Source organism: Gobius niger (genome assembly GCF_951799975.1).
Source record: "Gobius niger genome assembly, chromosome: 7".
Classification (NCBI taxonomy): domain Eukaryota; kingdom Metazoa; phylum Chordata; class Actinopteri; order Gobiiformes; family Gobiidae; genus Gobius; species Gobius niger.
Genome location: NC_136858.1, coordinates 36,889,219 through 36,913,891, shown reverse-complemented (window position 1 = coordinate 36,913,891; position 24,673 = coordinate 36,889,219). Strand labels below are relative to the sequence as shown.

At 44.7% G+C, this 24,673-nt stretch overlaps 1 protein-coding gene across 1 annotated transcript; it reads left to right on the top strand.

Annotated features, from left to right (window-relative positions):
- The first annotated feature begins 1,221 nt into the window (after positions 1–1,221).
- Positions 1,222–6,274, top strand: cyp1b1 (cytochrome P450, family 1, subfamily B, polypeptide 1). Its single transcript, XM_079560055.1, has 2 exons — positions 1,222–2,507; positions 5,582–6,274. The coding sequence occupies exons 1-2, from the start codon at positions 1,414–1,416 to the stop codon at positions 6,165–6,167; spliced, it is 1,680 nt and encodes a 559-aa protein (XP_079416181.1). The 5' UTR covers positions 1,222–1,413; the 3' UTR covers positions 6,168–6,274.
- Positions 6,275–24,673: the final 18,399 nt, after the last annotated feature.

The window sequence follows — 24,673 nt, the reverse complement described above, 5'->3', positions numbered from 1 at the left end:
TGACACAGCCCAGCGGTGTGGCATTTACACTTATGCAACTCTAAAATGGTGTCCTTCTTCTTGGACGCTGAACATCTGCAGCAACTTCTGACAAACGTTGAAGGACCACAGTCTCCAGAGGAAGCAGAGCCTGCCCTTTCATGTACGTGAGCGTGAAATACAGCTCCTTCTGGGTGAATTAAAGTGGATCTTCTCAGAGGGACTGGTCAAACTGGCTTCAGTTTCTGTCTGGCTCCTGCTCTCAGGCCGGGCGTGTGAGGGGAGGATGAGGAGCAGGGGGGGCGGAGCTCATTGACAGGCGTGAAATCAAAGAAACAAAGGATTCTGATCAGGTCAGGACTGAGGTTTCCAATCCTCCTCATGATCAGAAACATGTACGCAACAAATGTTCGGTGTGTGCCTTTAAATTCAAAGTCACTAAATAGATAAGAATACTAATATAAAAACTCATTCATCCCTATCAGACTGTTTTGTTGGATGTTTCTTGATTGCAAATACAAATAAATATCCTAAATAAAAAACAACCCTGAAAGAGCAGAATATTTTCCAGATGAAGACGCTGTCCGCGGTGCTGAACGAATCCAAAACCAGCTCAGCACCGAACCATAGAGCAACCATTCACATGTTTATTACAATGTTATAACGCAGCACTGTTACAAGGAAAGGCCAAACTTTGATGATAAAAAGAACTAAGAAAGATGTATCAGTGTGTCTTTTGTGTAAATGCATAGACCTCTCAGACACAGGTTCATCAGGGTTTACAGTAAAGCTGAGAGCTTTGGGGTAAAAGCAAAATAAAAAGCAACTCCCTCTTCTGTCATTCTCTGAAAAAACCTCCTAAACCCAAAGGAGTGAAGGCTCAGAGGCCCCGGACAAGTGTCTGAGTTTTGAGCGCGCCTCCTCCTTGTGGCCTGAAGGGGAAGTGCACTCGTCTCTTTCTCTCCTTCATGAAACACGACACGCGCGGGTGCGCAGCGTCAAACAGAAGCAGCGCCAGTGAAACCACGGAGAGAAGTTCTGATTCTCAAACAGAACTGCATGACCATGAATGAGGCTCACTCAGAAAAGCAATGTCTTCATAAAACATCAGTAAAGGGGGATAGGGGGATATTATTATATAAGTAAAGTGTTATAGATATATAGTATACTCGGGTCTATAGGTTTATAAACATAGATACAACAAACTCAACACTTTCTGATTCTCAATCAAAGTTGGGAGAATCTGAACAAACTCTGGGGAACGTTTGTTTCTGGAGACGCGTCTTGGTTTCAGTTGTGCCTCGAGAGCATCACACGCTCACGCGCACTCCGGGTGGGAGGGTCTGTGCACGCGTCATGCCCGTGAGCGCGCGGACTGGTGCTGCTGCTGTGGAGAATAAATGAGGAGCTGCTGCCGCGGAGCTCAAAGCCTCAATGGACCGCGGACTCCTCGCGCTGCTCTCCGCCCTCCTGCCGCCGCACAGTGGAGTCTTTTACGCACTGGACCCCTCGCCTCCGCTGCGCGTAACTGCCCTGGACATGGACCTGACGGCCGGAGACATTCACCCCGCGACCCCCAGAGCGCTGCTGCTCGCGTGCGTCACGCTGCTGTTCTCGCTGCACCTGTGGAGATGGGTCCGACAGCGCTCCCTGCTCCCGGGGCCGTTCCCGTGGCCCATCGTCGGGAACGCGGCGCAAATGGGCGGTGCGCCCCACAAGTACTTCATGCGTCTGACCAAGAAATATGGGGACGTTTTCCAGATCAAACTGGGCTCCAGGCCCGTGGTGGTTCTGAACGGAGACTCCATCAAACAGGCGCTGGTCAAGCAGGGGCCGGACTTCGCGGGGAGACCGGACTTTACCTCGTTTCAGTTCATCTCCAGCGGCAACGGCGTCGCGTTTAACACCGTGACCGACTGGTGGAAGGTTCACCGGAGAGTCTCCCAGTCCACTCTGCGCATGTTCTACAACGGGAACCCAGAGACCAAGAGGACGTTCGAGCGTCACATTCAGAGCGAGTTCAAAGAGCTTCTGCAGCTCCTGGTGCGAAAGACCGAGGAGTCCCGCTACTTCAGCCCCATGGCGTATCTGGTGGTGTCCACGGCCAACATCATGAGCGCGCTGTGCTTCGGGAAGCGCTACCCGTACGAGGACGAGGAGTTCCGGCAGGTGGTGGGCAGGAACGACCAGTTCACCGAGACCGTGGGCGCGGGCAGCATCGTGGACGTGATGCCGTGGCTGCAGTACTTCCCGAACCCCATCAAGACCATGTTCGACAACTTCAAGAACCTCAACCTGGAGTTCAACGCGTTCATCCGGGACAAGGTGGTGGAGCACAGGAAGACCCTGGAGTCTGACACGGTGCGGGACATGACGGACGCCTTCATCCTGGCGCTGGACAACCTGCGGGACCGCTCCGGGCGCACGCGGGAGAAAGACGTCGTCACGCCGGTGGTGTCTGACGTGTTCGGCGCGAGCCAGGACACGCTGTCCACGGCTCTGCAGTGGATCATCCTCATCCTCATCAGGTGAGTGGCGCGCGCGGGCCCGTGCGGGGAGAGCAGGTGGCTCCGGTGCGTAAAGGGGCCAAAGTGGAGGCAGGTTCAGTGTTTATGTTTGAAGGTGAAGTTAATTCTACGCCTTGAGATTTAAACACAGTCATTTTAAAGCATGGATTGAGCCCATAGAACAGGGGTGTCCAAAGTGCGGCCCGGGGGCCAAATGCGGCCCTCAGACCGATGTTTGGTGGCCCTCTGCCTTTTTGCTGAATCGGGACACATCATCAGAGACAGTCCTTTTTATTTGAAATGTAATTCTACACAATTCAAACTAACCTTTTCCTGTGAGACAGAGCTGCATGAAGGTTTTGAGCAGAAATAAAGGTGTGGGGCACAATTCAAACCTCTGCTAGTCAAAGGTTTTGCGGCACTAACCACCGATCTATGGCCCTTCACCCTGTGTGCGCTTCAGTATGTGGCCCCACAGGGAAAAGGTTTGGACACCCCTGCCCTAGAACAACAGAAACTTTCAGATCCAACTTCAGAGACAATAGTTTTAAAGTTGCAACAAGTTACACCTGTCGCAGTATTTCTTAACACAATGTTAAACTGTGAGTTCATATTTGTGATATTTGTATCTGAATATACTTTACTTTCAAAGGGTTCAGTTTTATTGATGTGAAAACTGTGCAGCCGTTCTGTGTCGGCCCAGTGTTTCTCGGCTCGAGGAAGTGTTGTATTATTATTATGTAAGAATGAGAGAGAGAGGGGGGGGGGGTGAGGGGAGGTGAGGGGGAGGTGAGGGGGGGCTGGAGGCAGGTAAAAACCTCTCACTCTGATCTGATCCTCAGACGGAGCAGTGATCCAGAGCGAGAGTTTTGACAGTCTGAGTGACTTTCCTCAGGCTGACTGTGATGTCACGTTTACATGTTTTCATATCTAGTGCTTCGCTTATGTTTTGTGGCTTGAGAAAGTCAAACAAACATGTTTTTATATTGTATCCAGGAAGGGAAGTTGCGCTTCTTCAAATGTTCTGAGTGCGGAAAAAAATGATACATTTTAGAAGAAGAAGAAGAAGAAGATCTTTATTTACATAGCGCCTTTCACAGACATGGTCACAAAGCACTTTACATGAGACAATTTTAGACATTTTAGAAACAATGTAAAGGGCAGCACATCAGTACTTCATATATCCAGACAGAAGTACTCACATATACTCACGATATTTTTATGTTTTAAAATGAGCCTTCATTGTGTGCGGGAAAAAAATATTTGATAATTAATGTTAGAAACACATTACCAATAAAAATGTGATGTTTCTGTGTGTTCAGGTGTTTAGATAGAGCCGTGTAGTCGGCTCCACATCAGCTTAAAATCAGCTTAAAGCTCCGTTTGACGCAGAAGTAGAGCGATGACATCATCACTTAACAAACGTAACACTAAAATCTTTTTTTCTAGAACCATAAAACGGAACAATAATGTAAATCTATTACTTAAAAGTCTGTCTCTATCACCTATTTGAGCCGAAGACTTTCTTTAACCTGTTAAAGCGCTGAAATATGATTTTTATCTCAGATCTTGGCTTCAGAGTCACAGTAACGCCATGACGTAATGACGCTAAATACTGAGCTCTTTATTTTCTGTAGAAAGGCTGAGGCCTCATTGCTCTTCAGTCACAGACTGAGAAGTGAAGAAGGAAGTCATGGAGCTTCTGCTTTAGACAGAACTTCAGACTTCTGCTGGATATAGAGTTATATCATATTCTGAAACTCAAATATGGTAAAAGCAACAAATATAGGAGAAATTGTCACAAAAAACAAACACGTGATTGATGCTTATAAAGCAGTGGTTCTCAACCTGGGGGTCGGGACCCCCATGGGGGTCGCGAGACAAATTTGGGGGGTCGCCAGATCATTTAGATAAAATATATTAGCAAATAATCTAATGTTTTATTGTAGCATGTGTTATTGTACCAGTGCCAGTATTTGTTCGTAGTTTCATGAATTTTACTTCAGCTATTTTTTTGTTTTGTTTTGTTTTTAAGAATTATGTAGGCTAATGATACTATTTCTCACGGTGTGACCCGGGCAGGGGGTCACAAACCCCTATACAGTTATAATGGGGGTCGCGGCTCCAAAAGGTTGAGAACCACTGTTATAAAGGTTGAAGAAATATCCAAATCTCTGATCTGCTGTAGGTCATGTGTGTCCCAGTTCCTCTGAGTCGTGGTGGGTCATGGTGGACCGTGACAGATGTGGACAGGACTGTGGTAGATCTACTTTTACTTTGGAGAAAATAGTTACTATAGTAACTGTTGAAGGAATGAACAAACCTGGGTTTGCTTTTTTTTAGTATGAGAGTAAATTAAAAAAACACATTTTTTGATTAGATACATTATTTTCAACTATTTTTCTTTATGTAATTGTAATAATAAGTTTCCATATATTATGTTTTTACTATAGATTTGAGTTTCAGAATATGATATGACTCTTATATCCAGCAGAAGTCTGAAGTTCTGTCTAAAGCAGAAGCTCCATGACTTCCTTTTTCACTTCTCAGTCTGTGCCTGAAGAGCAATGAGGCCTCAGCCTTTTTACTGGAAACAAAGAGCTCACTGTATTTAGCCTCATGTTACTGTCACTCATGGTGTCTGACCTAAAGTCTCACTCTGAAGAAAGTCAACTCACATTTACACTGAGGAGGTTGGAAGGCGCCCCCTGGTGTCACCTTGCATCCAAATGCCCAGAACATCTACGGGCTCAGGTATTCTAATGCTGTCCCTGGACACAACAGAAGCAAAACCTGGTCTCTATTTTTTTCGGTACCTGCTTTCAATACTTGTATTTGTTCGATATCAGTCGTACCTAAAGCTTTTTCTCCATGGTGTCATTTACGGGTACTCAGTCCTAGTACTGGAGCTACACTCACCACCCAAACAGCCGCAGGGTCAGTGAAAAGTCAAACATGCACTAATGTCAACCTCAAAGCCCACACTTGCTTTTGCAGAGTGGCGTGAGAGTGGCCTTTGGCACAGAATGGCTGCCATGTCTCCTCAGTCCAGCCCCAGGGCAGCTGATGAATAACCGCTGCTGTCTCCCGTGCAGGTTCCCGGAGATGCAGCGGCGCCTGCAGCAGGAGGTGGACCGCGTGGTGGACCGCAGCCGCCTGCCCACCATCGAGGACCAGCCGCGCCTGCCGTACGTCATGGCCTTCATCTACGAGGTCATGCGCCTCTCCAGCTTCGTGCCGCTCACCATCCCGCACGCCACCACCGCCGACACCTCCATCCACGGCTACGCCCTGCCCAAGAACACCGTCGTCTTCATCAACCAGTGGTCCATAAACCACGACCCCAAGCTGTGGCGCGAGCCCGACGCGTTCGACCCGCTGCGCTTCCTCACGGCGGACGGCGCCCTGAACAAGGACCTGACCGCCAGCGTCCTCATCTTCTCCCTGGGCAAGCGGCGCTGCATCGGCGAGGAGCTGTCCAAGCTGCAGCTGTTCCTGTTCACGTCGCTCATCGCCCACCAGTGCAACATCGTCCCGGACCCCGCCAGGCCGCCCTCCATGGACTACAGCTACGGGCTGACGCTCAAGCCGCACCCCTATCACGTCGCCGTGGCGCTAAGAGACAACACGAACCTCCTGGAGATGGACGCGGGGCGGAGCGAGGCGCAGACGGACTCGTGAGCGGCGGGGGGGAAAAAAACAAAGGAGTAAATGAAGGACGGCTGAAACAGAGACGACTGGGCTCGAAGAGGGAGGTTCTGGAAGTGCAGCTGTAGGTGCTGGGAGGGAGAGAGGCCATTTTATACTCACTGCTGCCACCTCAGGTCATACGTGTAACTGCAGCTTCTGTATAAGCTCGGGCACGACGGCGATTCGGACCCGAAGTAACAACTCTTTGAGCTCGTTCGACGCCTTAGGACAGGGGTAGGCAAGTTTTCTTAACGGAGGGACAGTTTTTTTTCTTTGTAAAAAGGCCGAGGGCCGAAGCCGCCGGTTTTAGGCCAAAGTAAAGCACTACACTGGAAAATTTACCATCTTAACCCCTTAACTCCCACCTGAACCGAGCACATTTTCTCCAGTTTGGCTTTACCCCAGTCCAAAAGCTTCTGGAAAAAAGGTGAGAAAATAGCAACAGACGAAAACAAGGATGAAATTGTGAAAAAAGTGAGGAAAAAGGGACAAAAAATGGACAAAAATTTGACAAAAAAGTGAGAAAAATTTGATGAAAAATTGAGAAAAAATTGACAAAAAAGTGACAAGAATTTGACAAAAAAATTTGAATAATTTGACGAAAAAGTGACAAAAAAGTCACGAAAATTTGACAAAAAAAGTGATGAAAAATCTGATAATGTGAGGAAAAAGATCAATTTAGTTTTATAGATCTTAGCTTTCAAATGAGGCGTTACACTGGCCTACAGGATTTGGGTAAAGCTGAACTGGAGAAAATGCTCTCGGTTCAGGCGGGAGCTAAGAGGTTAAAAGAGATAAATGACTTAAAATTGCTTGAAAAAAGGTTCTTTATGTTGAATTTGAGTCTGTTTGGACTAATCTAAGATAAAGATACAAATGCTGACGCCAATGGAACAAGCATGAAACCCACAAATGAACTTTTACTGTTAAAAAGATTTGTTTTTCACTTGAAATTATACAATGTAATCTGAGTTAAGAGAACAATGAGTTGTTCCGTTGGCGATGAGATGTTTTATCTGATCTAAGACCAGACCAAATCCACTCAAACTTTAGACTGAATCTCTTAATTCAAGTAGGTTTCTGTCATTTCTTCCTTAAAATTATCATTATTTTTCCAGTGCACTTTCTACAAACGCCAGAGTTGTACATAATATGACCTAATTGGGTGTATTGACTGTATTTCTCCCAATTAACCTCAAAAATGTTAAAGTACTTTCTGATTTGAGTCATTGCCTTAGGACATGGCTGGAACATGCAGGGGGAGGAAAACACATCATTTTAACATAAGTCCATTTAAAGGGGATGATCGGCGTCAATAATGAGGGTTTCATGTGGCGAGTATTTTTACACTTGAATCAAGAAAACAACAATCTTCAAGTTTTGAGTGCGATGAGATCTTTCTTTCTTCATTCAGGGGGTTTTCAGATCTCTTGAAATCAGATACTCAAATCAAATGTACTTATTTCAGATAACTCTGCCCCCCCCCCCCCCTTAACGAGTGCATTTTCACAAGTTCGGCTTTTTATTGTTATTTTTTTGATTAGTATCATCAGCAAAAAGAACGGGAAAGGTGGTCGTAGAAACAGAAGCAAAATCATTAATATAAATAATAAATAATAACGGTCCCAAAATTGAACCTTGTGGTGCACCATACTCCACGGATTTTTTTTTTATACTGGGCTTTACCCAAATCTGAAAACTTCTCAACCGGAGAGCAACAATGTAACGCCTCATTTCAAAGCTAAGACCTACAAAAGTGACGGAAACCCATTTTTGTCGTTTTTTTAATGATTTTTTTCAATCATTTTTTGTCCGTGTTTTTCTCACGTTTTCGTTGACTTTTCATCCCCTTTTTCTCGCTATTTTGATGCATTTCTTTTTAGCTTTTAGCTTTGGGTAAAGCTCGGTTGAGGCGGGACCGGTGGCCCTTCTGTGCTCTTCCAGAATGGTCATATGGCCAGTCCGCCCCTGAAGCTAAGATAAGAACACATCTCAGTATGTAAAAATGGTGGCCTATTCCTTAGCACCCAAAACACTTAAAGTAGACGTTTTCTTTATCATTTTTTTTTATCTTATCCCGGACATAAAGAACCGTTTGTGTGGAGCCAGTAGCTACGTTTTATTCCCAACACCTACAGCTGCTTCCCAGACTTCCCTTCCAGGCCTTGTTTTATATCAGAATCTATATTTATAAGCTCCGATCTCAGGCTAAGTGTATTGACTGTCTTTTTTTTAAGTATTAAGTCGCCGAAACTGATGTGGCCTTGGAACGTTTATCCGCGAGGGGAATCGAACCCTCGACTACTGTGTCGCTCATCACTGGACGAATGCTGCTGAACAGAGACTTGTTGCTGTGAAGGTTTCGTGTTTTGCCGTGTCTTTGTAAAAAAAAAAAATAATAATAACGATGATATCTTACCCAGGGATCAAAACCACAGTGCTCTTTTTACGGTTTCTCGACTGTTTTCAAGCTCGTTTTCATATGTTTGACTCGTGCTGTGACACTAACAGGTGGATAAGCTAACCGGCTTTTCGAACGGGACGCTTTGTGTTGTGCGGAGAACGAGCCGAGGGGGAAGAAAGAAAACACTCTCTTAACGCTTTTCTGAGAGACCACAATCATATGTGTCGCATAAAAACAAAGCTAAGCCAAAATCGTGTCCTTGCGGATGTTTTTTTCACAGCAAATTGTTCAGTAGAAGCAAAAAACGGCAGGTGTAGCTAACGTTAGCGTAAGTAGCATGAAGCTGACGTTAGCTTCCTGGTTAGCATTGTTGTTTTTTAAGTGTTTATAGATAGATACAGACGGCATCTCGCCATAGAAGGGGGCGTGGCTTCGCCGAGGGGGAAAATAGAATCTTTAGAGAAACACAATTTTCCCTCTTTTTAGCCATTTCCTGGTGGAATATCAACTTATTTATCACACAAATAAAGTCAAATGTAAATCGGGCCCAAATGGATATTTTCTCACAGATTGTTCTGTAGAAGTGAAAAAACGGCAGTTGTAGCTCGCGCTAGCTAACCGTTAGCATTAGCCCGATGCTAACATGTAGCATCAAATTAGCATTCTGCGTTATTTATGTATTTATGGGCTGTTGAACCACTTTGCTCCTCTCCAGGTCTTTGTATCATTATTTAGTAGAAAGTATATTCATAATTCAGCGTTTGTTAAAGTAGTTTTTGAATAATTAAAAGCAAAATTTGATTTTTTCAAAATTGTTTTCCCCCTTAACTGTTTTCAAACATGACCACATATGGGCGATTCAAAAACTACTGTAACAAATGCTGAATTGTGAATATATTTTTCTACTAAAGATGCAAAGACATGGAGAGGAGCAAAGTGGTTCAACAGCCCATAAATACATAAAAAACGGAGAATGCTAACATGATGCTACATGTTAGCATCGGGCTAATGCTAACGGTTAGCTAGCGCTTGCTACAACTGCCGTTTATTCACTTCTACTGAACAATCTGCTGTGAGAAAATATCCATATGGGCCAGATTTACATTTTACTTTATTTGTATGTGATAAATAAGTTGATATTCCACCAGAAAATGGTAAAAATGAGTGAAAAATTTGTGTTTCCCAAAAGATTCTATTTTCCCCCTCGGCGAAGCCACGCCCCCTTCTATGACGAGATGCCGTCTGTATTTATGGCAAAATCTTTAATAAAACTCTAGATAAGACGTGGCTGTAGTAACACGTTGGAACGAATGGCAATCCTGGCGGCCATCTTGTGACTGGCCCTTCTGTCCCAGTGCAATGTAAACAAATGGAAACACCACTTATTTCCTTGATACGGTTTTATCTATTTCAAAGACATTTGTCACAAGATGGCCGCCGCGTTTGCCACGTCAGCGAGTTTTATTAATAGTTTTGATTCGTGGGCTGTTGAACCACTTTGCTCCTCCATGTCTCTGCATCTTTACTTAATATATTCATAATTCAGCATTTGTTAAAGTAGTGGTGTAGAAATGTTTTTGTTTTCCCTCTGGCTGATTCGGACATGACCATATATGGGCGATTCAAAGATCTACAGGTAGCTTTACGGGTCAAAGTACTCGATTTCACGATTTGAGTAAAGGAACAGATTTTACAGGTCGAATATTACTCCAATAATAAACAGTAAAATAGTAAATATAAAATTATAGAATAGTAAAAGTTGCTCGGTGGAAGTACTGAAGTATTTGCTGTGGAAAAAAACGTAAACATGTTCTTGTCGTGATTCACTGGTTCATAGAGTTTGCAGTAGAGTAAAAAAAAAAGACTCAAGTAAAGTACAGTTCCTCGAATACTTATGTACAGTGAGTAAAGTTCAACACTCGTTTTCTACACAACACAAAAGCCCCGTCATCCTAAACATGGATAATTGTGACTCAGTATGAGCGGTTCATTACGTTGTACATGTTTTGGTGACTCGTCGCACGATGTGGCTACGCTACTTCCACTAGCCTGAAGGGTCGTGTTCATTTCCGATCAAATACTATATTTTAATGCCTCAAATGCAAACAAAAACAGAGTGTATTTCGGATCGGGCAGAGGAAAGAGTATCGGACTAATCGAGGATCTTTTTCCTCACGTCATCAGATTTTTTTCCCATCATTTTTTGTTGGGTATTCAACTCATTTTTGTAACTTTTTTGTCATTTTTTTGGTCATTTTTTGTCACATTTTTGTCATATTTTCGTCATTTTTTTAATCAATTTTTTGTCTTTTTTTTGTCACATTTTTGTCATTTTTTTGGTCAATTTTTTCTCACTTTTTTGTCACATTTCCATCATTGTTTTGTTGCTATTTTCACAGCTGGAGAAAATGTGTTTGGTTCAGGTGGGAGTTAAGGGGTTAAAAAATGTTCGATACCAGACGAAAACAATGATGGAAATGTGACAAAAAAGTGAGAAAACATTGACAAAAAAAGTGACGAAAAATTGATGAAAAAGTGGCAAAAATGTCACAAAAATGTCACAAGAAATGGACAAAAAATGTATGAAAAAATGACAAAAATGTGATGAAAAAATGACAAAAATTTGATTAAAAAAATGACGAAAAAATGACAAAAATGTGATAAAAAATGAATGAAAAAAAGGACAAAAATCTGATAAAAATCTAAAAAAAAAAAAAAATTGACAAAAAAAATTACAAAAAATTGACAAAAAATGACAAAAATGTGATAAAAAATTGACGAAAAAATGACAAAAAAGTTACAAAAATGAGTTGAATACCCAACAAAAAAATGATGGAAAAAAAAAACTGATGACATGAGGAAAAAGATCCTCTCGGTTCAGGCGGGAGTTAAGCGGTTAACAGTGCCCCGCCCTAATAGTGACTGAACCAATCACAAAGCTCCAAAGTCTGTCTCCTCAATGCTGATTGGTTCATGGAAAACGATTCGTGTCCCAGCTTTCAAACAATCTGGTCACACCACAGCATCTACCAGGAGCTCTCAGTCTCTGTCTAACACGTCTAAGATCATTTTTAAAAGGAAATGAACAGAATGATCGGAACGAGCGAAGCCACATCGTGCAAAATGCATAACTACTGTTTAAGCCAAGAAGACTTCATGACTAACATTTATGTTCCCGCCAGACTTGCCTTATACTTTCAGGGCCCCTCTCTGTGCTGTCACCGAATGTGTTCAGATCCTGCAGAGGTTTCATCCAGGAAGGACTGAGTGAAAGCCTTGGGTTCACACAGATTTATCCAGTGTGATCCTGAGAGCAGTGATCCACAACTAAATCTACTGTTCTTGAAATAAGTCAGTTTGTCGTTGATTAGAGTCACTCGTTTGAAGAAGGCGAGTTTCAAACAATCTCTTCTCACAGTAAAATTAGAAAACAAATCATCGGAATTGAGTTCAAACAAACAAGACTGTCGGACAAACTGACTTATTTCAAGAACATTTTCACTTGTAAATGACCGAATATTGAACTTCTTTCCTCCCACCTGCAACGCATTGTCTCCAGTTCGGCTTTACTACCCCAGGGCAGCTGTGGCTACAACACCAGCTCACCACCACCGAGCATGGCGTGAATAATGGCGACAGGGAGGCGCTTTAAGAAACTTGGTAATACAGGCTTGTAAAGCGCAATACCAAAACTATCATTATTATGCTTTTGACGGGTTTTTGTCACGTTTTTTGTCACGTTTTTTGTCACATTTTCGTCAGGTTTTCGTCACGTTTTCATCACGTTTTTCGTCACGTTTTTCGTCACGTTTTCGTCACGTTTTCGTCATGATTTTCCTCACGTTTTCGTCACGTTTTCACCACATTTTCGTCACGTTTTTCGTCACGTTTTCGTCATGTTTTCGTCACGTTTTCACCACGTTTTCGTCATGATTTTCCTCACGTTTTGGTCACGTTTTGGTCACGTTTTCACCACGTTTTCGTCACGTTTTCATCACGTTTTACATTGATTTTTTGTTTTTTGATTTTGTCACATTTTTGTCACGTTTTCGTCACGTTTTCGTTGAGTTTTCGTCACATTTTCATCACGTTTTTGTCACATTTTGTCAGGTTTCGTCACGTTTTACATTGATTTTTAGTTTTTTGATTTTGTCACATTTTCGTCGCGTTTTCGTCGTGTTTTCGTCACGTTTTCGTCAGGTTTTCGCTACGTTTTCGTCGCGTTTTCGTCTCGTTTTTGTCGCGTTTTCGTCGCGTTTTCGTCTCGTTTTCATCACGTTTTTCGTCACGTTTTTCGTCACGTTTTCATCACGTTTTCGCTACGTTTTCATCACGTTTTTCGTCACGTTTTTGCTACGTTTTCGTCACTTTTTTTTGCCAATTTTTGTCATTTTTTCTTCACTTTTTTGTTAATGTTTTCTCACTTTTTTGTCACATTTCCATCATTGTTTTTGTCTCAGTTTTGTTTCTATTTTCACAGCTGGAGAAAATGTGTTCGGTTCAGGTGGGAGTTAAGGGGTTAAAAAATGTTCGATACCAGACAAAAACAATGATGGAAATGTGACAAAAAAGTGACGAAAAATTGATGAAAAAGTGGCAAAAATGTCACAAAAAAATGACGAAAAAATGACAAAAAATTGACGAAAAAATGACAAAAATGTGACGAAAAAATGACAAAAATGTGAGGTGATGTCACGTTTTTGTTGCTTTTCATCCTCATATTTGTCGCTATTTTGATGCTTCTTTGTCGTTGAAGCTTTTAGATTTGGACAAAGCCAAACTGGAGACAACGGGAAGGGAACACAGAGTTTTCTTTGTGGTGACAAGATGAACTGAGGGGTTCTGTAAAGACTCACTGTACGATTATAGAACTGCTGTATTTCACTGTAGACCAGTGTTACCGTCTCTTATTTTACATTGTCACATGTTTAGCTGCTGCTCCACATAAAGCCTTTCGATGCCAGTAACCAAATATTACTCACGGTTTCCTGCTCAGACTGGGACGTTTCCTTTTACCGGCTGTAAACACGGCATTTCTTGGTGAAAACATGAAAAAACGGTTGACGTGATGTTCGTCTGCGGTAAATCCTAATCCATGAATTTCAAAACAAAACAGGGTGAATGGAGCGCCTGTCCAGGGCCGAGACGGAGCGGGACGTTTACGCTTTCTTTACCTCAGACTTTAATAATGATCGAAAACAAAACTACTGCTCACCGTCAAACGTCTTTTTGTGCTTTATTTTGTGTCTGAACCCTGGAAGATGTAAATGATCCTTGTACAGTGTATAGATATTATGAGACGAATAAACTAACGGATATTTTTGACACCGCCCTCGCCTGTGTGCTTTTCTCAAATGTAGGGGGGGCTATTTGTCACGTGGGGGGATTTTCTTCCAATAATAATTTTCTCATTTGTATTGTATTGTTTGTTTATTCGGACCATACACAAAATGTAAAAAACACAAACAAACTCAAAATACAGCCTGCCGTGATTGTGGCAGGTGTGAGCTCAGTTTCAGATGTGCAGCTCAATACATTTACAGCTTAGTACAAACAATTTAGTTTTAGCTTTTGCACATTTTAAATGAGGCTGTCCGGAAAGGAGTGGAGGAAGTAAACACTTATTTAGTCCCACCCCTTTTAAGTACTGTCAGTCTCTTGTTCTATTTACTTTTTAGGCTTCCTTAAAACAATAATTTGAGCACTGTGATCTAAATCAAATTGTCATATGTAAGGATTAAACAACTTGGAGCCGCATTAGACGGTTCTAACGCCCGACACAGTGTTGTTCCTCCTGCATTATAACGTCTAACGCGGCTCCTCGTTGTTTAATCCGCTTATACCAGGGTCCCACAAACGTAACATTTATAATAAATCTGTTTTTTCATTGACTAAACTCACTAAATCTGCCAGACTACGGGACTATTTTGTGTGGGTTATTAGCCGGTCACTGAAGGCTGGTCTCAGAGCGAGTCATTCTCCGCAGCTATTACGAGGATCTCAGTCAGGCTCAACGACACAACATCAGCACAGAATCACAACACAACAGGACTAACCCGGAAACACTTTTCCCTGGAAGTAAACACCGATATGCGGCACTCGTGGGCAGGAGTTATTTACCTTTTACAAGGTTTAACCTGAAGCTAAAGCTAGCTAGCTCAACCAGCTCAACTGTTTATGGAAACCGCTGCGGTGGAGTCGCTCACACCTGGGCCCCACGAACTCAAACTTTTATGTTTGTCTTTACTCCATCCATCCATTTTCTTCCGCTTTATCCGGGGCCGGGTCGCGGGGCAAGAGTCTCAGAAGAGATGCCCAGACTTCCCGGTCCACACACACCTCACTACAAAAAGTAAATATCAAGCATTGGCTTAAATGACTTGAATTGAGGTAAATGTTTCTTGTTTTTGTCGGTTTTCACTCATTTAGACACTTTTCCTGATCGGACCAAGTTCACTTTGCTTGTTTGAGGACATTTCACACCAGTTCTAGGGTAAATCTCGATTGAAATAAGAAAGTAAAATTGCCAATGAGATAAGACCAATTTTCTTTCCCCATTGGCAAAGAAAATGACCTGAAATAAGGACGAAATGTATCGAAACGAGTCAGAAACATCTCAGAACAAGTGAAATAATCTTGGACAAATGCCCAAGAACTTCTTAGCTAGTCAAAACAACTAAAATTTGGATTATTATGCTCAAATTTAGATGTTTATACTGATCTAGTTAAATACTTTTTGCAGTGCTCCTCCAGCTGTTCTGACCCCGAGGCGACACCAGGCCAGCTCGGAGACATAGTCCCACCACCGTGTCCTGGGTCTTCCACGAGGCCTTGTCCCACTAGGACATGCCTGGAACACCTCCCGCACGAGGCGTTCCAGGAGGCATCCGGAACAGATGCCCGAGCCACCTCAGCTGCTCCTTTCGACGTGAAGGAGCAGCGACTCTACTCCGAGCTCCTCCCGGGTAACTGAGCTCCTCACCCGATCTCGGAGGGTGCGCCCAGCCACCCTGCGAAGGAAACTCATTTCGGCCGCTTGTATTCGCGATCTCGTCCTTTCGGTCATTACGCAAATCTCATGACCATAGGTGAGAGCGGGAACGTAGATCGATCGGTAAATCGAGAGCTTTGCCCCGACTCAGCTCCCTCTTCACCACGACAGACCGATACAGCGACCGCATCACTGCTGACGCTGCACCGATCCGTCTGTCCATCTCACGCTCCATCCGTCCCTCACTGAGAACAAGACTCCGAGATACTTGAACTCCTCCACTTGAGGTAAGGACTCCCCACCGACCCGAAGAGGGGAAACCACCTTTTTCCGGTGGAGAACCATGGCCTCAGATTTGGAGGTGCTGATCCTCATCCCGGCCGCTACACACTCGGCTGCAAACCGCCCCAGAGCAGCTGAAGGTCCTGGTTCGTTGAAGCCATCAGAACAACATCGTCCGCAAACAGCAGAGATGAGACTCTGAGGCCCCAAACCGGACGCCCTCCGGCCCCTGGCTGCGCCGAGAAATTCTGTCCATAAAAGCAATGAACAGAACCGGTGACAAAGGGCAGCCCTGGCGGAGACCAACACGCACCGGGAACAGGTCTGACTTACTGCCGGCAATGCGAACCAAGCTCCTGCTGCGGTCATACAGGGAACGGACAGCCCTTAGCAGAGGGCCCCGGACCCCATACTCCCGGAGCACCCCCCACAGGGCACCACGAGGGCCCCGGACCCCATACTCCCGGAGCTCCCCCCACAGGGCACCACGAGGGACACGGTCGAACGCTTTCTCCAGGTCCACAAAACACATGTGGACTGGTTGGGCGAACTCCCACGAACCCTCGAGCACCCGATGAAGGGTGTAGAGCAAATTTGAAGTTATCATCAAAACCCCCCACACCTTGTGATAACTTCCCCGCACTTGGGGCACATTGCCAGTCGATTTTGTGGTGTTTGACGGTTAATAACTATTTACTGCAGTATGAGAGACAAAAGAGCGAGGTCTCCTTCAAGTCAAGGGTTCAAGCTTTCCTTTAATGCAGGTCTGAGTCTTGAGGGACTTTCTGTTGATGAGGAGTGAACTCTAAATAACCCCGGTCTCCCCATAGATCATAATGCTTACTATGTTACCCATGAAGATTCAAGAAAGGTTTGTAGGAAGAGAAGGTGGAAGCATCTATGTCTGCAGCCGGTCGTGATGGCGGGTCGTTCCAGTTTGGACCCGCTGTCCTCGAGGTCCCTGGTCTCTGGTCGGTCTGGGCTTGTAGAGTAAAAGGCACAGGAAGAGTCTGGGTTCTCCCCCGGTCTTATCTCACTCTCCAGAACTTCCTGTCCTGCTCCGACGCACACAGACTCAGAGGAGCGAGGTGCGTGACAGATTCTCCAAACACTCCAGATGCCACTGATACGGCTGCGGTTCAGAGTCTGCAGAGGGTCGGACCGTCGGGGGATTAGGGCTGGGATCACGTACTTTAACGAACAGGTAAAAAGCAGATGCAGATTGTGGATGACGACAAAAGGCTTGTTTCTCGTCCACATAATGGCACGAGTGTTGCATTTCAGGTGCAATAAAGATTAGTTGTGCCGTTCATGGTAGACAAAAGCCTCCAAGTAAACCTGAGCTTTTCCCAGGACAGACCAAAGTGTGTATGTATGTATATTCATCGACCCGGGTCAGAGGAACTAATCCAGGACATGTTCCACCAGCTTCATCGTCCAGCCGTCCTGAATCCTGAATTGGTTTGTTTGGTCTTTACTAGGGATGCACCGATAAATACAATAATCCACATAGAGCTGACTTTATTACAGACTGCGCTCTCTAAACCAGAGTCTGAGCTGGATTTAACCAGAGCTAAACGTCTGCAGTGTTTACAACATACAGGCTAACGTTGCTAACTCGCGGCTAACAGTTTTGGCCATTCTGACGCCGTTTTAAGCCCAGCGGTTTGTTCATCTGAAAAACTAACCCAGCGACTAAAAAGTCCTCAGAAAATCCAAATGAAAGACATACAGCATGAGCTGCAGCAGAACAATGAAAACGCTGTAGCTACTCGCTAAGTTACTACAAACACATGAGAAAATCTACAGGAGCTGAAGTAAAGACGAAAAGAGACCATTTAAGTAACATCTGTAAGGGATAATGTATAGAACGCTGGTCATTATCGGGAAAATAAGTACCGACATGTTTCGCCCTGAAGGTGCTTATTTTACCGATAATGACCAGCGTTCTGTACATTATCCCGCTTATTATCCGGCCATTTGCAACTGAACACACACAACATAAACCACTTTTATGAAGGTCGAAAGGTTTATTTAATGACTTCCGCGACAAATAGTTCCCGAAAGTTTGCGCGTTGCTCGGCAACGTTTGGCTAGGCTAGAAGCAGCAAGGCTAGCAGCTAGCCTAGCTACTTCGCTGAAGGCGCAGTTGGAGAAATGGTGGTGAATCTCTGGGTAAGTTGAAAGTCAGACTCACGTTAACTTCACGAGCGATTCCCCGACTTCTCTCTCAGTGACGGGACAGATAGTGTCGCTGCTACGTACGTGCGGAGTGATATGAAAGCACCAACTCCGTTGCCATTGGCAGCGTCATTATTTTTTTCAGAGGTCCTTTATCAGAAAATAATGACCAGTAGAACGTTGGGAAATCCCATTCAAATCAACAGAACTTCTACATACGTTGTGAAGAGCCGTATAATGATGTTAAATGTGAGGAAGCTGGCCACGAGGGGTTGAAATGGGCAGGCAGACTTAACAAAGTTAGAGCTCTCACCAGACATTTATTGCTCACGCAAACAGAACTTCTGACACACAGATACAAAATGGCCTTTCTCACCAGGTGGTACAGGTAAATGATATGATTATTAACATATACATGAATCAGAGGGTTATTGCTGGCTGGTGTATATTGCAAACAAAACAAAAAACAAAAAATAACAAACACACACAATGGGACAAACCCACTTTGTCACATTAAATAAAAATACATAAATGAATAAAGCTCAGGCATTGGGAGCTTTAGGACATGGGCTTTTCTGTCTGTGATGGACAGAGACATAAAAGTAAAAAATTATATTGAATGTAAATAAAATAAATAAATAAATGGCATCCGCACAATTCTAATATAACTGCTCTTAAATGTGTCGCCGACTTTACTTAAGGAAATTAACATGAGTAAATTTACTAATTACAAACCAATCTGCTGTGAAAAAAGTAAGAACGTTGAAGAAAATGCCTTGTACTCGTATCGGTATTCGGTATCGGCGAGTACTTAAATCAAAGTATCGGTTTTAGAAAAAGTGGTATCGGTGCATCCGTGGTTTTTACAGTGCATATTCATGAACAAACATAGGTCTCATGCAAACACGCCACATGCAAACTCTCAAACACACTCTCATTCATCCTATTGTAGATTTGAGTGGTGGGGAAACCTGGAGTACCTGGAGGACACGGGGAGAACATGCAAACTCCACACAGAAAGGCCTCATCCAGGTGGGACTCGAACCCAGGACCTTCTAGCTGTGAAGCGTTAGCACTAACCGCTGTGCTACCGGGCCGTATTCGACATTGAGTGGAAAGTAGAATGCACAAAGTTACTTTGTAAAGCTCCACCATCTCTATCCCTGGAGGAGACGTTCTTTGTCCATTTTCCCAAAGAAACATCAAAACGTGATGTAGTAACAGTGTTTTTTCTTGAGTGAGTTTTAAATAGGGTTATTCTGCTTTTTTCAGTCCCATAGCACCAGTCTATATCACACTACAATGATGAGGAAACCTTCTGTTGGTCTGTAAATGCAGTAAATTAGAATAACTGCCTTGTATAAAATGTCTCTCTCAAAATGGCTGTAGTGAATGTCTTCAAATAGGCCTCTGTCTCTTTAACCTCTTACCTCCCGCCTGAACCGAGAGGATCTTTTTCCTCACGTCATCAGATTTTTTTTCCATTTTTTATCAATTTTTTGTCATTTTTTTGTCATTTTTTTGTCACATTTTTGTCAATTTCTTGTGACATTTTTGTGACATCTTCATCATTGTTTTCGTCTCAGTTTTGTCGCTATTTTCACACATTTTTTCCAGAAGCTTTTGGACTGGGGTAAAGCCAAACTGGAGAAAATGGGCTCGGTTCAGGTGGGAGTCAAGGGGTTAAGAACCTCTGACTCTTTCCGACATGTTGGTTACCACTGCTCCAGTGATAACTCGGCTGGTGACGAAAGCTCGGAGGCGTCTCCGGGAGGTGGGGGCGTTCCTAGGAGGACTCAGGCAAACCTATCCCTAAAATGGCCGCCATCAGAGTTTTTACAGATTACTCAAAAATACGTGAATGTGCCAAGGCAACACTTCAGCCATGTTTTTAATGAGGGAGTGACAGAATAACATAAAGCTTGAACATTTTTTGCATAATACCCCCCCTTTAAGGCTTCGGAACCAGTTTTCATCCCAATCTCAAACAGAGACAGAAGGAGGAAGTTCAATGTCTGTGTTCCATGGGCAACCGATATGCAACAAAAATACCTTTTTGTCAGATTTGGAAAATCTAAAAGGTATTTTTTTTGTCAAAATATTTTGTTGTTGTTGTAAAATTAGGAAGTTTCATTTGTTAAAGCTACTCTAAGGCGAACCCGTTTTGCCGCTCTGGCATCGCTGCATTTCCCTATTGTGTCACTAGAGGCGCCACATTCGCAGAGAGCAGCGGACTTTGTGCCACAGAAGGAGACGCACCTCCTTCACCTCCTTCACCTCTTCTACAGGAGCCTCAGGTCTTTTTCCTCCTTATGGTCACAAAGCAAAGCAGCACCAGAGGATGAGGCGTTCAAGGGTTGTGGGAATAAAAAGTTCTGCGATGTAAACTTACTTCTAAATGGATTTATTCTGTTCTTAACGCCAGAAACATGTAAGCCTCTTCATGAAAGTTGCAGTTTTCCCACATATCTTATTCATGCCGATAAATGTGTGTTTCACCCAAGATTAGTGAGATTTCTTTATCTCTTTGAATGCAATCAGAGCAGTGTGTGGTCTATAGTGTGGAGGGGAGTGAGGGGAGGAGGCGGGGTCAGGAGAGGGTGGAGGGTGGTGGAGCAGAGCAGGGTTCACTAGTCCACCTACTGATGAGAAAAATCAAAAAGACATCGCTTTGGGCAGCTTCAACCCCTTAACTCCCGCCTGAACCGAGCACATTTTCTCCAGTTTGGCTTTACCCCAGTCCAAAAGCTTCTGGAAAAAAGGTGTGAAAATAGCGACAAAACTGAGACGAAAACAATGATGGAAATGTGACAAAAAAGTGATGAAAAATGTATGAAAAAGTGGCAAAATTGTCACTAGATATTGACAAAAAAAGTGACAAAAAAGTGACAAAAATGTGACGAAAAAATGATAAAAAACTGAAGAAAAAGTTGATGAAAAAATTACAAAAATTTACCAAAAAAATGTGATAAAAAATGACAAAAAAATGACAAAAAGTTACAAAAATGAGTTGAATACCCAACAAAAATATGCAACAAAAAAAGTGACAAAAAATTGATGAAGAGACAAAAAAAGACCCAAAAAAAGACAAAAATGTTACAAAATGTGACAAAAAAAATTACAAAAATTACAAAAAAATGGTGAAAAAATGACCAAAAATGTCAAAAATTTGATTAAAAAAATTGACAAAAAATGACAAAAAGTTACAAAAATGAGTTGAATACCCAATAAAAATATGCAACAAAAAAAGTGACAAAAAATTGATGAAGAGGCAAAAATGTCACAAAAATGACAAAAAATGACAACAATTTGAAAAAAAATGACCAAAAAAATGACAAAAATATGATAAAAATGTGCCTAAAAATTACAAAAAATTCTCTAAAAATGACAAAAAAATGAAAAAAAATGAAAAAAAATGTGATAAAAAATTGACGAAAAAATGACAAATAAAGTTACAAAAATGAGTCGAATACCCAACAAAAATATGATGAAAAAAAATCTGATGACGTGAGGAAAAAGATCCTCTCGGTTCAGGCGGGAGTTAAGGGGTTAAGAGGCCGACAAAACACAGAGCTCTGATTCTTCCCAAATGGCGGCGATTACAAAACACACACGCGCGTCTTAACTGCTCTGATCTGAGGTCAAGGTTCAGCAACAAAAAACGAGATCTGAACATCCCGAAAGACCAGGTTATTCCATCTCAGGGAGAGTCCAGATCGAACCCCATTGAGAACATTCGGGATGTGCTGGAAAAGGCTTTGTGCAGTGTTGGTCGCACTCTCCCATCATCAACACAAGATCTCTGCAGGAGCTCATTGGGACCTCCAGTTCTCCGGTAACTGCCTCCAGGTGCATATTTTTTGCAGATGTTTGAATAGTGGCTGGCTCTTGATCCCGCGCGGAGATTTCTGAAGTATTGCACGAAGCCTGTGGTAAGACACGTCCAATGTCACGGCTTATACCTGTCAGAGCAGCATTAGCGAGATTAGCATCGCGCCGCGGCTCTAATCTGGGTAAAGCAACGCCAGTCGATAAAGCGGGAGCAGCCGGCGAGCGTTGTGTAACTCGGATCGGGACGGAGAGATAAAGCGAACGCACAGCAGACCGGAGAACAAAGAGGCCGGTTGTTTCCAAATAAAAAGTGTATTCGCTTATGTAGGGGGGGGACAGGGCTGTTTGTAGACACACTAGGGGGCGCTGTGATGTCGCCGGCATCAAGTTTAATGTCATGATTCTCCTGGTTTAACCTCTGAACTCCCACCTGAACGGATCCCATTTTCTCCAGTTTGGCTTTACCCTAATCAAAAAGCTTCTTGGGAAAAAAGCAGCAAAATAGCCACGAAAAATGAGAAGAAAACAAGGATGTAAACGCGATAAAAATGTGACAAAAATGTGACAAAAATGTGACAAAAATTCAACAAAAATGTGAGAAAAATTCAACAAAATGTGACAAAAATTCAACAAAAAATGACAAAAATTCAACAAAAATGTGACAAAAATTCAACAAAATGTGACAAAAATTCAACAACAGGTCTGACTTACTGCCGGCAATGCGAACCAAGCTCCTGCTGCTCATACAGGGAACGGACAGCCCTTAACAGAGGGCCCCGGACCCCATACTCCCGGAGCACCCCCCACAGGGCACCACGAGGGACACGGTCGAACGCTTTCTCCAGATCCACAAAACAAATGTGGACTGGTTGGGCGAACTCCCACGAACCCTCGAGTACCCGATGAAGGGTATAGAGCTGGTCCAGTGTGCCACGACCAGGACGAAAACCGCATTGTTCCTCCTGGATCCGAGGTTCAACTATCGGCCGGATCCTCCTCTCCAGCACCCTGGAGTAGACCTTACCGGGGAGGCTGAGGAGGGTGATTCCTCTGTAATTGGAACACACCCTCCGATCCCCCTTTTTAAAGAGAGGGACCACCACCCCGGTCTGCCAATCCAGGGGCGCTGTCCCCGACTGCCACGCGATGTTGCAGAGACGTGTCAGCCAAGACAGTCCTACAACATCCAGAGACTTAAGGTACTCAGGGCGAATCTCATCCACCCCCGGAGCCACCGAGGAGCTTTCTCACCACCTTGGTGACTTCAGCCCGGGTGATGGGCGAGCCCACCTCCGAGTCCCCAGCCTCTGCTTCCTCATTGGAAGACGTGACGACGGGATTGAGGAGGTCCTCGAAGTACTCCTTCCACCACCCGACCACATCCCCAGTCGAGGTCAGCAGCCCCCCACCCGCACTGTAAACAGTGTTGGTGAAGCACTGCTTCCCCCTCCTGAGGCGCCGGATGGTTTGCCAGAATCTCTTCGAGGCCGACCGATAGTCTTCCTCCATGGCCTCCCCGAACTCCTCCCAGACCCGAGTTTTTGCCTCTGCGACCGCACGAGCCGCAGCACGCTTGGCCTGCCGGTACCTCTCAGCTGCCTCAGGAGTCCCACAAGCCAACAAGGCCAGGTAGGACTCCTTCTTCAGCTTGACGGCATCCCTTACTTCCGGGCGCCACCACCGGGTTCGGGGATTGCCGCCGCGACAGGCACCAGAGACCTTACGGCCACAACTACGAGCAGCCGCATCGACAATGGAGGAGGAGAACAGAGTCCACTCTGACTCCATGTCCCCCGTCTCCCTCGGAATCTGGGTGAAGCTCTTCCGGAGGTGGGAGTTGAAGACCCCACTGACAGAGGGATCCGCCAGACGTTCCCAGCAGACCCTCACAACACGCTTGGGCCTGCCAGGTCTGACCGGCTTCCTCCCCTGCCAGCGGATCCAGCTCACCACCAGGTGGTGATCGGTTGACAGCTCCGCCCCTCTCTTCACCCGAGTGTCCGAGACACGCGGCCGGAGGTCAGACGACACAACTACAAAGTCGATCATCGACCTCCTGCCTAGGGTGTCCTGGTGCCACGTGCACTTATGGACACCCTTGTGCTCGAACATGGTGTTCGTTATGGACAAACTGTGACTAGCACAGAAGTCCAATAACAGAACACCACTCGGGTTCAGATCGGGGAGGCCGTTCTTCCCAATCACTCCCTCCCAGGTCTCACTGTCGTTACCCACGTGGGCGTTGAAGTCCCCCAGTAGAACAATGGAGTCCCCAGTCGGAGCACTATCTAGTACCCCTCCCAGGGACTCCAAGAAGGCCGGGTACTCTGCACCGATGTTGGGCCCGTAGGCCGAAACAACGGTGAGAGACCTGTCCCCGACCCGAAGGCGTAGGGACGCGACCCTCTCGTCCACCGGGGTGAACTCCAACACGTGACGGCTGAGCTGGGGGGATATGAGCAAACCCACCCCAGCCCGCCGCCTCTCCCCGCGGGCAACTCCAGAAAAATGGAGAGTCCAGCCTCTCTCCAGGAGTTGGGATCCGGTACCCAAGCTGTGCGTGGAGGTGAGCCCGACTATATCTAGTCGGTATCTCTCCACCTCCCGCACAAGCTCAGGCTCCTCCCCCCCAGCGAGGTGACGTTCCATGTCCCGAACGCCAGAAGCTGTGCATGTGGACCAGGTTGTCGAGGCACCTGCCTCTGACTGCCACCCAGTCGTCTTCGCACCCGACCCCTATGGATCCCTCTGTGGGTGGTGAGTCCACAGGAGGGCGGGCCCACGTCGTCCCTTCGGGCTGTGCCCGGC